Source organism: Sphaeramia orbicularis, chromosome 4 (genome assembly GCF_902148855.1).
Source record: "Sphaeramia orbicularis chromosome 4, fSphaOr1.1, whole genome shotgun sequence".
Classification (NCBI taxonomy): domain Eukaryota; kingdom Metazoa; phylum Chordata; class Actinopteri; order Kurtiformes; family Apogonidae; genus Sphaeramia; species Sphaeramia orbicularis.
In genome coordinates, this window is record NC_043960.1 from 47742647 (window position 1) to 47759562 (window position 16916).

Genomic DNA, 16916 nt, shown 5'->3' on the forward strand with positions numbered 1-16916 from the left:
TTTTAACAGATCTGGCACTACCTAACATGGATAGAAATAGTCCCCGTATTTTCTAAAACTCTCCACCTGACCAGTAAAGTCACACAAACTAGGAAACCCTTTATCACACAGCATGAAAAACCAAACTTAACATCCGCAAGAAAACCATTAAAGAGAATCCAATCTGTTAAGTACAATGTGACAAGCCAAACATGAATGTAATTAGTAGAACTACAGAGTGGAAAGCTACATAGGTTAGAAATGTTTGTGTTGAATTTAGGATTTTATAAAACCACTTGAGGGCACCTACAAAGGACAAATGACAGGCTTTCCCAAAACATTCAGTGTGGTTACATGACTACAGTGACGGAATATTTCACAAGATCAGTCTCGGGGCTTTCCACACTTCCATGTTCACTAGAACTGTAGCAACAACAGAGGACATTAGCTTTCTCACAAGGGAAATACAGAACAAAAACAAAGCCACATTTTGAAGTCTACACTACCATACCACTTAGAATCAAAGACCCATATTTATCCTGCATTTTAGAGCTGGAATTTTTGTACATTTAGCAGCAGCTGAATCCCTCTGATGATCATGTATAACAAAGGGTTTGTCCCACTCTAAAACGCTTCATAAACATGGGCTATGTTGTCAGTTTGGTTTTACTATTCTTAGTGGTATGTATACAAGTGTGGTCTTCAGATTATTAGCCATCGGCTTGCCTAGGTCTGCTGATACAGAATCAGGGGCACTGATCAACAAACCCAAACAAAAGTTCAAAAAAGAAAAGACAGCGGCCACAGAAAACATTACTACCATGTTTTCAAAATGGGGAAAAAACACATTCAAATGCTGACAATTATTGGAGGAGGTGGAGGAGTGTTTGCGACACAATGACCTTAAAAATCCCCTGCACTGTTGAATGGGACAAATAATGACAATGGATTCACTAATGTCATCTTGGTTTAATTTTTAAAGTGATCATTGTGAGGCGATAAAATGACACTCCCGCACCTTGTTATGGATAATGCCTTGTTATGAGACAGGGATGACAGTTAAGGGAATGGGAAGTCGTTGGACCTCAGAATCCCCTAGTGTGTGCCATCGAAATGCAAAACAAAATGTCACTTTTAAATGAATGATTTACTCTGTGAAATAGCGTTCATCCCTGGGCATCATCTCAACACTGATCATCACTTCAGTCATCAGTCTGCTTCTATGATCATTTCCCAAAAGGTGGTATTATCTGAGCATGTGTTCATGAGATAAACACACACCCTAGTGGCACAGAAAGGTCGGAGAGCCCGGCTTTTTAATTCCCATGTCGTGGAAAAAACAGAAATAAAGAGGGATTTGTGTAACTGCAAAAAATGGGGAAAATAAAAGGAGTGGGACAAATAAATATGAGTTTGTTCTTATTTAAGGGGTTAAAGGAAAAAAAGAAATAGCATAAAACTTTTTTCTTGAATGTGGGCTTAGTTAAAAGTCCCATTTCTCAATCTGTGTAATTTTTTTTAGCCTAAAATGTAGGCTGCTTAAGGGTGAATGGGTGAAGCGGGGGACGGGGTATATAGTGTATTAAACACAGTGCTAACATTTGGTTTGTCTGGTACTGAAAGCTTTGGCTTCTCTAACCTTTCTCAGCCGCTTTTCCTCCTGCCTGCTTGTCCTTCTCAGTGGCAGGGTCCTCCCTCATCAGCGGCGAGGTGAGAGAAATGGTCACCTGCATTTTGGGCTCCTTGCTTGAAAATATCACGATGTTCGCCTCCTCGGGGTGAGCCTGCACCTCATACTGATCTTCAGAAAATGTCTGCCGGTTAAAAGGACACTTGGGATTACTCACTACAGAGGAGGAGGGGGTATGTGGGGTGGGCAAAAATATAGCCTCATCAGGCCATTGCAATTTATTTTGGTCAAGGCTAAAAAGATGAGGCATTCCTCATTTAAACACGGTCATTGACTTAAAGTAGTTCATCAACAGTATCTTTGAAAGAGTGATATATAGGACAACAAAGGGGGCTATTTATGAAGACGGCCCCACCTCACTCTGTAGGATTCAGGTGTCATAACCAGGCAGTAAATCTAAAGATCAGTGAAAAGCACCTTTAATGAAACACTAATTCCAACTAAAGGCGGAGGGAGGAAGAATGAGTCAATTACAAAACATCACAACTGACAGGTCTTCAGTTTATCTGTTTGGTACCAATCCTCTGCTCTGTCTTGTGGGCCTTAAATGAAAATACAAGTTATTCTGAAAATTCAGATGGATTTTTCTCTTTGGTTTAGGACAGTTTCGTCATTGGTGAACATGAAAATAAAAGCTCAAAGCCATACAATTTTAGAAAAATGTAATACAAGGAAAATTAAAATAGATCACAGAGTAAACCACAGTAGGTCTACTTTATAGAGCTGTTAATTTTGAAGCAGAATCAAGTACATTGTGCTCCCACAGAAATAAATAAATAAATTCATAGCCACCGTTGTCAGGCAAGTCAACATGTTCACTAATGAATAATGAACCGGTCCTGAGCAAAAAGAAGAATCCATTAGGATGAACTAAATATTTGCAGTGGATTCTGTCACGTTTTGTCTTGACTGGTAAAACCTATGGAAGTACACAGATTACTACAGAGGATAAATTACCATGTCTCTCAGAAATAATCTGCATGGAAACTAAACTGCAACTGCAAATATCTTAATTTGAACTTACAAAATGATGAAAAATATAAAAAAATATATATAAATATTTGGTATGGTTTTTTTTTTTCGTTTGGCTTAAAGAACAAAACTATTTGCCTTGAGGTTGAGATGATGTTATTTAACTATTTATGCTTAAATTACAGCACTGAAAACGCTTGGTTAGGTTTAGGAAAAGTCACTCACAACCTTTTTGCTCCAAAATGGAATTGGGCTCATTTCTTTTTGCAAAGCTATTGTTTAACAGTTTTGAGCATTTGGAGCAAAGTTTTACTTCAACCTGAAGCGTAAACTGTTGTGTAATATTCTACAGGTAGGACACCGAAGATGGAGACAAAGGAAGAAGTCAAAAAAACAATGTGATTTAACTGCTGAGAGGCGATTCAGCATCACCTTTAAGGAACATAGGAGTAAAGATTATCCAGACTGCAAAAAAGTTGTCAAAAAGTGAAACTGAATGAACTAAATCATTCTAACATTATGGTCTGTTGCACATTGTGCACCGCCCTCCACTAATACTGCATCCTTGATTAGAATAGTTTACCTGAAAACCTGTGGAAACAAAGGCTAGATCACTATACGAAGTAATTGGGTGAAAAAGGCCTGAAAGATGTGATCTTTTCTTCAATCTAACCAAAGTGTTTCTGGTGGCAAAGTCCTGAATTTTGCTGTAAAAAAACTAGTGGATCCTTCACTGAAAAATTGCATTTTGTTTCAACAAAATCAAAGCACTGATTCCATGTATAACAAAACATAACTGGAAATGCAATTTAGTTAAATATTAAATTATTTCTGTGAGACTTGGTTGACTGAAGCTATAGTTGACCTGCTCTACAGCAGTCACATCCTTGTGATCCATCCTTATTTATTACAAATAGAAAATCCTGTCCATCTTCAACTCTTAAAAGACAAATCATTGTGAACAAATCTGCCAAAAAAATTACTTCCTCTTTTTAAAAACCTACTTCAACCCTGATCTTTCTGTTGGACTATATTTACAGTTCAGACTGATATTACTCAAGACAAAACCACTTCATTTCCTCCCTCAGCCTTACTCCTTGCAATGGGATGTCCAAAATATTGACCTCAGTGTGTCTTTCAGTGTACTATGAGGTTTTCTTACCGCCAATTCTTTAGGTAGCTGTTTAGCGATGTTCTTCAGTAAGCATATAGTTGGTTTCTTAGCTGTGAGCAGGATGAGCTCCACATTTCGGTCACCGCGCAGCAGCAGGCCTTTGGCCAGGATGCCCACCCTCATCACTCCTTTAAGCAGCCGCGCTGCATTCTCTGTACTGTAACACAAAAATGGGTGATGTGACAAAGACCGTACAGGTCCAGACAGTAGCAGTTCAATATGCTCTCATTGGTCGACTTGTTCAATGAGACTTTTTTGGGTTGTAAAGTAAAGTTGCATTTTGATCATTGAAGTGTAACAGTTCATAAAATTCATGGTTTGGTATTTGGGTTTGGAGTTCAGTATGTTTATAAAATTTTCTTTAAAGTGTAACAATTTTTCATCCATTTTCAAAATATGAAAATATTCAAAAGCATCTAACTGGACATGATTCTTGGGGGAAAAGGTCATACATTCAATATACTCCATATTTTCAAATAAAATCAAAATCAAATCAAAGTTTATTTATATAGCATTTAACAACATAAAGAAGCCCAAAGTGCTTTACATCTAACAGCATGATTAAATTATAAGATAGAAACAGGTTAGTCAAGTACCATAAATATGCATTAAACAATAAGACACAATACACAGTGATGAAAAACTATTTTGTGACCATAGATGATGTAACTGTGATAGGGTTGGGAATTGTAGTTGTAAGGCCGATACGATACGCATCTCGATACAGCATCTCCGATATATTAAATATATGTGTGTGGCATCTTGCGATGCGATACAATTCACATCCAACTCATGATACAGAACGATTAAGCCCATTCTGATTCAACACATTCATTCTGGTAAAAAAACAATATGCAGTGCAATTCAATGAGCTTGATTATTTATCAAGTAAGATCATGACTTTTGTGCAATTTCAGAACACGTGCCTCACATACAGTCACATGAAAAAGTTAGGACTTTGTTTCCAGCGTCGTTTCTCTGCATGTTTCTCACGCTCAACTTCATGCTCCCTCGCCGAATCAATTTGAAATGTAATGTATTTGCAATGTAGGTAATACAGAAAAAGGTTCTGTCACTTTAAAAGACACCTGCGCTAGGTATTCTGGGATGCGCAGTTAGATATGTATGTCACTGTTTAAGGATGTAGCTCTGGTATGTATGGCAGTATTCAATGCACTTGATATAGTAAAAAGTACATGTTAAGAAACCACAGGTCGTCACCTCCCTTCTATGTCTTGTCAGATTCAGATACAGTCATCACAGTTTCATCGGTGGTGTTCGTGCCACAGTGCATCCATGAAACTCATACTGTTAGCGTACAGTGTACACATTTGGGAATCCACAGCCACGTTAACATGGGTCTGCAGAAAAGAAAAACTTTACCCAAATGAAGAGTAACACTTTTAAATGCAACTAAAAAACATTTTCTATTAAATGGATTGAATTTTATCGATACAAACATTCAATAACTGATGTATTGCGATATCATTCCAAACTTTTCATTCACTCGCAGCTTCTCTACCGGTGCACTCAGATCATGCATGCTCGTGTTGATCTATTGATACATATCGGATAATCTTCCCATCCCTAACTGTACATAAATAGTAGCTGAACCTCCATGATGCCTGTTAATGAATGTTTCAGTTTGGGTAGTCACTATGTTGTTTTTTTGGAAACCGAGGTGTCCATATTTAGACGAGTTATTACAGTTATCATAGAAAAAATGTAAGAAACTCAAATACACATTAAGTCTGACTTTAGTCCCCTCCTGTCCTATAGATTCATTGTCTATTCTAGACTATATCTACTGTAAATGTCACAGAAATACACAAAAAAATTGCAATTCACTGTTACACTCTCTGTCAGTGAAAATCACATGACAGCTGAAACTCTGCATTTTGTTATACGTTAAATTGATGACAAAATTAACAAAGCAGTACAACCAGTTAGTCTTTAAACACAGGTGAGGTCAACAGGCCAAACAGTCCAACATAATGTGCTACACATTCTAAATACCCCTCGGCCAAATATAGTGTAAGATTCTGTTGACAGTTACTGCCCTATAATTTAGATGAGATTGTCTTTGTGTAAAACTTATTACATATTTATTTATATTTGAAAGTAGGCTACTCAGATATTATAACTGCACGAGGCCATTGGACATTGAAAAAGTAGGTCAAGGTGACCTATTTTCAATGGGTTTCTACTCCATTCCAAGATGCATCCACAGTATAAATTTGGTGCAGATGCATTCTTCAGATAATGTGATTATGTTGTTGAATGAATGGGCAGACGGACGGACAGACAGACGGACAGACAGACAGATGACAAAACAATTACAATACCCCTTCGGCCAGAAGTTGGCCAAGGGGTAAAAACCAGAACAGCTATGAACATTCATTTATGCCCAAATTTACCTTTTTCAGTTACATCCAGATAAAGCCCACTGGGTCCTAGTGGTTTTTGACTTTAAAAAAGATTTTCCATAAATATAATGTTTGGGCAACACCATACTAGTTAATTAAACCATTGTATAAAAGATACTATTTTCACACAGGGTCGAAATCGTGAAAAAGTTCTTTTAGGTTTCAGTAAACAAAGTCATTGTTTCCCACCCTGCACGAGTCCAGTGTACCAAAATTCATGTTTACCCTTTTTCGTCTCCTTCTTCGGTAGCAGCAGCGGGTGGACCTGGAGTCTCCTTCTCCAGTAAGGAGTCTGACACCAGTTTGAGGGCTCTCTCCGAGTGGGAGACGATCCTCTGAACAGCCTGCAGCTCCTCCTCCACCGGGTAGATGGTTGAGTGTTTAGCCATGATGTGCCGGTCATCGGGAGAGTCCGGTCGACGCACACAGGTCTTAAAGAAAACGATTAAGGATATTGAAGGTAAGCACAAGCTTCATACAGGGTCCGGGCACAGATTTATCAACACATTTTTTTTTTCAACCAAATTTTCAAGACCATAATTTCTCTGAAGAAAATTCCGCTAAATTTCCATGTCTCACTTTACTAAAGCCTGAAAACATTCTTATTTTTTGGAAGAGCACATGGATTACAATGTGCTGAAAGTTAATTAATGAATGCAAAAAACACTAGAGTGCACAGTAGCTTTCACTAGACCACATATATTCTATTATAGAAGTGTGGAAGTTACATTTCCTTGACTTATTTTGGTCAGACCCTGGAACTATCTATCTGTATACAATACAGACCTGATCAAAATCTTAAGACCAGTTGAAAAATAGCTAGAATTTACCTTTTGCACATTTGGATCTTAATGAGGTTTTAAGTAGAGCTACAATATACAAAAGCAAGAAGGGGGAGTGAGACAAAAAGCACTTTGAAAAAGTAATTTATTGAAAACAACAAGTAAACTGAAATAGGCTGTTTATCAGCTGATCAAAAGTTTAAGACCGCAGGCTATAAAAGCCAAAATCTGCTCAAAATTCTCATTTTCTGTCGGGCATTCACACGGTCATTCCCTCCTGATGGCTAAAGCTAAGAAGCTTTCTCTTCTTGAACGTGGTCGGATCGTCGAGCTGCATAAGCAAGGCCTCTCGCAGCGTGCCATTGCTGCTGAGGTTGGACGCAGTAAGACAGTCATTCTAAATTTTTTGACAGATCCTGAGCATTACGGAACAAAAAAGTCAAGTGGTAGACCCAAAAAAATTACACCTGCGCTGAGCCGGAGGATCCGATTAACTGTCCGTCAAGACACAGGGCGGTCCTCAACCCAAATTAAGGCCCTTACTGGTGCCGACTGCAGCACAATAACCATCAGACGGCATCTGCGGGAAAAGGGTTTCAAAAACAAAAACCGAATTCAAAGACCTCGTCTCCTACAACGCCACAAAACTGCCCGTTTAGACTTTGCCAGGGAGCATCAAACATGGGACATTGAAAGGTGGAAAAAAGTTTTATTCTCTGATGAGAAAAAATTTAACCTTGACGGTCCAGATGGCTTCCAATGTTACTAGCATGACAAGGAGATCCCACCTGAGATGTTTTCTACCTGGCACAGTGGAGGGGGGTCCATCATGATCTGGGGTGCTTTTTCATTCAGTGGAACACTGGAGCTTCAGGTGGTGCAGGGTCGTCAAACGGCGGCTGGTTACGTGCAGATGTTGCAGCGGGCATCCCTCATGACTGAGGGCCCTCGTCTGTGTGGTAACAGCTGGGTTTTTCAACAGGACAACGCGGCAGTTCACAACGCTCGCTTGACGAAGGACTTCTTCAGGGAGAATAACATCACTCTTTTGGACCATCCCGCATGTTCCCCTGATTTAAATCCCATAGAGAACATTTGGGGATGGATGGCAAGGGAAGTTTATAAAAATGGCCATCAGTTCCAGACAGTTGATGCCCTTCGTGAAGCCATCTTCACCACCTAGAGCAATGTTCCCACCAGCCTCCTGGAAACACTCGCATCAAGCATGCCCAAACAAATTTTTGAAGTAATTAACAAGAACGGTGGAGCTACTCATTACTGAGTCCTACTGAGAAAATTTTTTGTTCTGGTTTGGAGAGTTTTTTGTAATTTTTTGAGCGATGGTCTTAAACTTTTGATCAGCTGATAAACAGCCTATTTCAGTTTACTTGTTGTTTTCAATAAATTACTTTTTCAAAGTGCTTTTTGTCTCACTCCCCCTTCTTGCTTTTGTATTTTGTAGCTCTACTTAAAACCTCATTAAGATCCAAATGTGCAAAAGGTAAATTCTAGCTATTTTTCAACTGGTCTTAAGATTTTGATCAGGTCTGTATATAGATGTCTGTGTGTTCATGCCACTAACTCAAAATATACAGCACATTTCAACATAGACACTTTACACAGGTTGGGACACAATCTCTACCATATCAAGGTTCAAGGTTAAGGTTAACTCGCTTTATTATCCCTGAGAGGAAATTCAGTCTCTGCATTTTACCCATAATGCACACACAGTACCTAGACATATCCCAGTCATCCTTTAACATGGTCATAATTGATGGGCATTCTTGACATGCTGCATAAAAGTTTCTTTGAGAGTATTAACTACATAGTAGAATTGTCTGGCATGATAGGTATGAAGTCTTCGACTGTCTTCACAATCTGCACAAACTGATTTTATATACTGAAGAGGAGCTTAAGAAAAAAGCCCTCAAAGGGATACAAGAAGTTTTTTAATGATAGTGTTTCCAAAGCTCACCAATAGAGGGGGCACTGGCATCCCTGGACGACTCATCAGAGGTGGAGGGGCCATCCGACGGCGCTGCTCCCCCCAGTACATCTGTTCCTCCTCCATTCTCCTCCAGTACAGGTCCTCTTCATACCGCCTGAAGGAGTGACCAAAAGTCAGTAAAAGAAATGTCTTTAAAATTCTATTTGTTACCAAAGAAGATCAGAGCTGCCATGATATAGACAGGTAAATATAACACCACATAATAGACTTTACTGATATTTATAAATTTGTGAATAAATAAGTTTAGGCTTTTGACAAAGATGATGATGATGATATGACTTTATTGATCTCACCATGGGGAAATTGCAGTGTTTACCGCAGTGAAATACAAAAAGTGCAGAAGACAGGCAGAAACATTTAAGAGTGATGATGCCTGACCTCATCTCCATGTGCCAGCGCTGTTCATCATCTCTCTGTCGCTTTAGCACTGCCTTTTGCTTCTGCTTCTTCAGTTTGCTCTCCTGCAGTTTCCGGGCCCGGTTACTGGGTTTGATTTCCACTGGAAGCTCAGGGTTCACTTTTTTCTACAAAGTGAGTGGGAAGAGGACAGAACTCATGTAAAACAGAAAAGGAAAAGAGTAGTCAGTGGTGGTTGTTCTTATGAAGAATTCGGTCTTGGTTACTCCCTCTCCTTTAGGCAGTCATTGGTGTGCAGGACCCCCTCTAGCTGAGTCCAGCCCACACACCTTGGGGGTCTATTATTATTCGATTTAAAGGGGACCTGTAGTGAATTTTCATTGCTAGCTATCTCAAAAGATCATGTATAATATTAGCGGTTCTGTCTGGTAACTTGCGTCACAGTCCATTGTCAAGTACGCATGAGCGCTAAGTAACTGCTCTGTCCGTCAGGCATGGTCAGCGCCATGTTGCCTCCTTCATGGGCTGTTCCAGCACCAGTAGTGACGAAGTAACAATGTATTATCCGACTAGCTGGGCTGCGACAGGCTGGTCATTGACCCCGTGCAGCTAGAGACACCAATCTAAGATAACACATTATTGGCCAGTGCTGGATTACGTCCCTAGTACAATGGCGGAGTGCAAAGCTTATGGCTGCACAAACAAGCACAAACACATGCTTTCCACTTAATCTCACTCACTGACTGCTACTTGTTTACTCACACTCATCACCCGGAAACCACAAGGGTATGTCATTTACGGCCAGTAATGGTATAAGCTGTAAGTTCTGCCCCCATCTGTAATTCATGTAATAAAAAGGTCCAGTGTGGTGCATTTATGGTGATTTTTTTTTTTTTTTTTTTTACTGAATTTGCACCTTTCTTTCTTAAAGTAAAACACAATTAGTGTCATAAGCATGACTAGTACAGGTACACTTTAAATAGAGTAGACAGCACTCTGCTCTCTCTCTTCTTTGTTCAGCCTCCTGTTCCCTACCTGACCTGTCACATAAACATTTTCTTATTCTTTTGTGAACTCATACACACATTTCACACATGCAACACCTACATCCACACTAATTTACTAATGTGCATACACACCCTTAGTTTCATTATTCGATAAAATGTTTATGTGGTTTCTGTTTGTGGTCTCCCCTTGGTTTGTGCAAAGTGCACTTTGTCACAATGTCATGCATTTTTCTTCAGTGTGGTACTGCTGTCAGAGTAAAACTGGAGAACTATTGCCGAGAAGGATCTGGTTTAGTATTTGACAACTCAAAATCTGTGATTGAATGAAAATGATACCCAATACAGCTATCATAACTAGTTCTGTCACAGTAAGGTACATAATAGTCTTAGGTGAGTGAACCACAATTATTTTGCAGCTGGATCAAAATGATAACAGTTAATCATAAATGCAACATTAATTTAAGTTCTGATGTTCAATGTGTGTAAATGTCTCTTCTTCTTTAGTGTATAATTATATCTTCTCTCACCCTAAAAATTTATGAAAACTATTTCAAGTTAAAATCCCTCAAAATATTTCATCAGATCCAGTTTTCTCAAATGTGAAGAATTAATAATTATCTTGGTGACACCTAACAGAAAACTAAGCATCCTCAGCATTACTGTTATCATTACAAAATGTGTAGAATTAACTATTTTTAGACATGCAGTATACAAGATGCAAAAATACACAGACATGACAATTATATCATAAATTACATTTACATATATAAAGGTCAAGTAAACTTATATTATGATTGTGCAGTTTTAGTGGGGAAGTGGACTGTGATGTTGTCAGTTTCTTACCTTGTACTGCAGCCTGTGCCTTCTTCCCTTCAGGTGCATGTCTTTAGCGTTGGGGTCATTGAAGCTGCACTCACACAGTTTACAGTGGAATCGAATCACTTTACCATCATCATTACGGACCTGGAAATAAAGAGATTTAAAGTGAATATTTCATTTTAGTATTGGGCCTAAGGCAACTTCCTTAAAGTCAGACTAGGGACCTCAGAACTAGAATTCTTGGTTCCTCTCAGACTGCTTGAATTCCAATATGCTAGAAAGTCTTTATGAAATTTCTGCTAAATGCTGCAAAAAAAAAAAAAAAAGAAAGAAATAAATAAAAGAAGAACTGTATTTTCAAGATAGCTTTGGGTGAAACCATTTCAAGCAATATAAACGTCAAAATTTTCTCATGTCAAAATAAAATCTTACAATGGAGTTGAGTTGTCTTCTGGATTGTTTGGTATGAGGTCAAAAATCTCAGTCCAAGCTATTTTAAGTCTTTTATTTGTCCTGACGTTCAGACAAAGTCAAATCTATTTAATTTTATACGTTTTTAAACTTGTCTCATGAAAAGTCACATGAACAAAAACCAAAAAGAAATTAAATATCTAATGGAATATGTTGGATTTATTCAGAAATATCACAACAGAATCCAATATTATATACTCCTTCTGTCTGCAGGTGATGATGACGTTGAACAGACAGTAGTTCATTTTCTGATGTAAAAGTTTACGGCTCTGTTTTGTTAATTTTTTTTTCCTCTGGGGTAAAACCATATAAGCAGTTTTACCACCCCCTACAGGTAGGACTGTGTGACCTTTTTCCATCCTCAGCATATTTTATATTCCTTCTTTGGACTTAGGAGCCCAAATTCCAAATTTTGTGCCATAGTCACTAATCATCTAATCTAGTACAGTGTGAGATTCCCGATCTTTGCATAAAAACTCTTGTGACACATTGTTTTCAAATGAGAAGGGAGTTACTTATGTCTTTACAAAGTCATCTCAGTATCTTCTGGTGTATTATAATAATTATCCTTAGAGTTGGGTGATATGGTGGTGCAGTGGATAGCATTGTCGCCTTTCCCTGGGGTTGATTCCAACACCAGGGACCTTTCTGTGGGGCATTAACAGAAAAGCAAGTTTGTTGATGCATCAACGTCTGTGGCACAAGTCGATGTTACTTTGGAGGAGTCGACTAGTCGCGTGTTATTCTCTCTCTCTCTCTCCCCCATCAACCGACAGCGTGCATGTCAGCGCATGTTGATACTCTCATCTTTCTACATGAAAACATGGAGTGCAAGGTGGTGATGTGCAGATCAGCAGACACGGGTCAGGTTGGTGCAGGTCCAAAAAATGTCACTTTATTTTTGGGGTGGGTCAAATAATTCCACAAATGCGAGTTGAAAAAAAAAAAAAAGACCCGTGCATCACTAGCATGCAAGGCCAAGACTGAAGGAAACAGATGAGGGTAGGATTACTAAATTGGTTGTGATCTAGAAAAACTATGGTCTACATAATGTTCTGTGAACCATGCAAGCAAGACTAATATTGAACAATAATTTGGACATCCAGTGTGTTTGGATTATTCTGTTCATTTATTTCATGAAGACAATGCGCTCTTTTCTCTAACATGCTGTGTGTCTTGGCTACCGTGGTCTTAACTTTTTTCCACTTAATGTTGTTCACTTAAATTTAAAAGAAATTCAAGGTGTTAGCCTATGTTTTGTTTGGTTAAAATGTCTGAGAAGGACTGCTGATGCTTGTGTCTTGCAAGTTTTTTATTCTGCTCTTTACTGTACACTGTACATTGTTAATGTTACAGTAAACTTTAGCACAAGTTGCTCATTGTTGAATGGCTGTGTGTCTGTGTTGTTCCTCCGCTGTCAATGTGATGACGTCATCATATGACTTGTAAATTTGACTTCAACTTTATTGACAAATAAGTCGATCTGAAAAAGTCTTAAGTCACTAATGCCCTACTTTCTGTGTGGAGTTTGCATGTTCTCCCCGTGTTATAGCGGGTTGTCTCCGGGTACTCCAACTTCCTCCCACCATCCAAAGACATACACTAATAGGGTGTGAATGTGAGAGTGACTAGTAGTTCATCTTTATGTGAGCTCTGCAATGAACTTGTGTACCCTGCCTTTGCCTGAAATGTAGCTGGGATAGACTCCAGCAACCCCAAAACCCTTTCGAGGATTAAGTGGTTCAGAAGATCCTTAGAGTTATTGTTTATGCTCTATTTTTGGAGGTAAAAATGATGAATATACAAAATATTTCATGCTTTTTATCTGATGTACATCCCTGATTTCATTAACTGTTTTTCTTCTTATTTGTCACCCACCTCCTCTACATAATCGTGTCCTACTGGCTGGATGTCCCCCTGACTACCGCTTCTGTCACCATCCTCATCCTCACTCTGAGGGTCCATCTTTAGTGACTGTTGCATCGGCTCGTCCACTTTGGCAGCTGAAACCACTGCAGCTGCTGTTGACACTGCTGCTGGAGCGCTGATGGGTTTACTGGCTGTAAGGCAGGAGAGATTTTATACTTAAAAATTTCATTTATACAACTGTAGAGTTGGACAGTCTCAAAATGTTAATGTTAAAACCAGTGTTTATAATAGAGTAGAAACAATCTATTATTTGACTTCAATCTATTAAAAAAATTATTCTATTATAATTTTCCTGAATCAAAGCTTTGTTTCCTTAATTTCGCTGCTGCTAAACATTGGTTCCACTGTTGTGTTACACAGGGATGCTTATTGTGATGCACACAACACCAGATCAACAAAAACAACATGGAGCATAGCTCAGAAGAGACAAGGACTGTCATGGAAGGTTTCTAGTACTGTGGACACAATTTGGATGAAAACACAAAAGTCGTGTGAAGTGAAAGTGAATCAGGGTTGAAGGAAGTATATTTTTACATAATATGCAAACATATTGAGACAACAGATCGCATTTCCAGAGTCTACTTGCTGCTGTCTGCCAAGTAAAGAAGTGCAATGACTTTTAAGCATTTTACAAATAACATGAAAGGTCAAGCGTCATGTCAGTGGCTGGTTTTACTTTTCATCGAAATGCATTATCTTTTTTTACAGTGACATTGACATCTCTTCTTTGTAAAGACAAAAAGGCAGAAAATGTCTGTATGCTCACTTTTCTTCATTGGAACCATTACATACTCCTTCAAACTTTTAAGCTTTAACACAAACATTAAAAATATTTAACTTTATTTTTTCAAATTGTATGTTAGTTCCATGTAAAGTTGTTAGTAAGTTGGATACAAATGTGCACACATTGTAAATATCATTTGACTTGTTTGTTTTTATTTAGAGATATTTTTATATATGCTTTTATACTGTTGTTATTTATACATGGATATTTTTATATATCCTTTTACTTTTCTACTTTTTGTGGTTGTTGTTTCACCTGGTTCTGGAATAAAGGACAAGTTGTCTATTATTTTCAGACGTGTCTATTTCACATTTTGACAATTTTTTTTCTCCCACATATTCAAATAATTGTTTAATTGAATCAGAAAAAAATTATCAAAAGGTTAATTGATTACAAAATAATCAATAGCTGCAGCACTACTTTAATAGTGTCTTTAAAGAGATTATGTCATATTGTATTTCATGGTCAAAAGTGACTGTGACATGGTTTAAATTGGGGGTTAAAAAAATTCACAAACTTACAAATGACAGTTATTTTGGAAGGAGCTGGTTTCTTGACAGGTGCTATTGTTTTGACAGTGGCATTTGCAGCCGCCTGTTTGGGAGTCACTGTAGGAGTTGAAGTGGTTGAGACTGAAGAGGGAGCAGAGGTGGACGCTGGAAGTTTTCCAGCAGTTGATGTTGTAACAACAGGAGAAGAATTCACCAACACCGGCTCAGTGGACGGTATCGGCTTACCAAGCTTGGTATGAAGTTTCACCACCTTTACAGGGTTGACAAAGAGAGACAGTGGAAGACACAACCTTTTAAGGCATCTGATACTTAATCCGATCAAAATCCCTGGGGGAGATTTGATTCCGGGACTTGGCAGCTCAGATGGAACATCACATGAATACACTGCAGGAATGGCTACTAATGAAAGCGTGCTGTGTCAATATCGTCTACAGCTGTCGATAGAGTGTGTTCTGAAATAACAATGCATACAGGGTATCACAGCTGTGCTAACCTTCTGGTGTTTGGCTCCGCGGATGTGGGCAGCATAGGCGTCCACTCCAGTACATGATACATCACATAACTCACAACGTAACTGGGTCTGAACTCCTCTAGGCCCATTGCTGGCCCCCGTCTGGCCCCCAGACTTCAGGGCTGCCTCCTTCTTCTTATGCTTCTGGCCCTCCAGGTGTTCCCGGTACGTCTGGTCCACAAAAACACACTCATCAACACAGCCGCCAATTTAAACAACAGACATGTTTTTTTTTATATTTTACCTTTACGCAAAAATGCAAAGTGTTTAAAGCTTCATTGAAAAAGCATCATGTAATACTACAGCAAACTATAGCAATACAAATGGCATCCTTTCTGAAAAATATCAACAGTTAACACACAGCTTAACCTTTAGTGGTTTGACAGTTTCAATTTTGGCCTAATACAGTAAAAATTTAATATGTTTAGTTTCATGATTTGTTTTTATCCATGTAATACAATGATGTTGTTCTGTTAAAAGCTCTTTATTGTTGAAATCCTTATGACTACTTCCCATAAAAAAAAACTCCTACCTGAGGGCCTGCACAGCTAATCTTGCAAATGTCGCAGTAATGGAGCTGCGGCTGCTTAGGAGGCCCTTTGGGCTTCTGCAACTTGTTCTGGTGAAATGTGGGCTTTTTGTATGTGTTCCCTGCTGGGGTTGCCACCATGTTGCTGCCTGAGTTGCTCCAGGAGGAGCTTGTGAGCTGCTTCGGTGGCGGCTGGAGGGGGGGCTGGGGCTGCTGGGGCTGCTGCTGCGGAGGCTGGGTGAGAGTCTGCTGCGCTGGCTGGTAATAAGAGGGGGTGGAAGTGGAGGTATAGCCAGCTGAGTCATAACTGGAGTAATTGATGCCTGAGGGACAGCAAGAGAAAAAGAGTGAGGACACAAACAAGTTAAAATTATAAAAAATATGGGTCATACATGAACTGCCAGTGGTCATACTGATAATAAGCAAGCAGCACTTAAAGTTAACCAAGGAAGAGATAAACTCTAGGCTTAGTGTCAGACATTTTCATGGTACTGGTACTAATACTGACACATTGGCTTTGAAACCAGTTCTGAAACAACACTTTTTCAAAAAACCAATTTTCTAGTTTAGTAAAAAGAAATGACTGCATTTTTTCAGCTTATCTGCACTTTTCTATACACATTGTCATAATCTAAAAATTAAAAGCTCTATTAAAATAAAAGCTGTTTGTGTGCACTGACAGCATTTCCTACAGATAGACCTTACTTGGGTGTGATGTCCAAGTAGCTGTAAATTATTAGTCACCAAAGTGTATTTGGCACAGCAAAATGCACATTGCAGTTAGTTAATGTCCATAATTGGTTGATAAACAAACTGGGTTACTCTGACACGTCTACTTGGGATGGAGACATACCACATGGTCAGATACCACAGTCAGATGGCAGGTGAATGCTACCTGAACTGGATTTATGTCCAGCATTAAGACTTTACAGTGTTGAAAAACATGAACTCAAGAGTGATGACAGA

The 16916-nt window shown here is 38.8% G+C and overlaps 1 protein-coding gene across 3 annotated transcripts in view; it reads right to left on the bottom strand.

The window, feature by feature from the left end:
- zfr2 (zinc finger RNA binding protein 2) overlaps nt 1-16916 on the bottom strand; it is a 64460-nt gene that overhangs the window by 19715 nt on the left and 27829 nt on the right. For all 3 annotated transcript variants that reach the window (XM_030132074.1, XM_030132073.1, XM_030132076.1), the window contains 10 exons: nt 15954-16273; nt 15404-15592; nt 14920-15160; nt 13564-13745; nt 11239-11358; nt 9410-9555; nt 8999-9125; nt 6467-6672; nt 3804-3972; nt 1619-1793 (listed from right to left, as the gene is read on the bottom strand). In XM_030132074.1, coding sequence (XP_029987934.1) covers nt 1619-1793; nt 3804-3972; nt 6467-6672; nt 8999-9125; nt 9410-9555; nt 11239-11358; nt 13564-13745; nt 14920-15160; nt 15404-15592; nt 15954-16273 — 1875 coding nt within the window. The remainder of the gene's footprint in view (nt 1-1618; nt 1794-3803; nt 3973-6466; nt 6673-8998; nt 9126-9409; nt 9556-11238; nt 11359-13563; nt 13746-14919; nt 15161-15403; nt 15593-15953; nt 16274-16916) is intronic.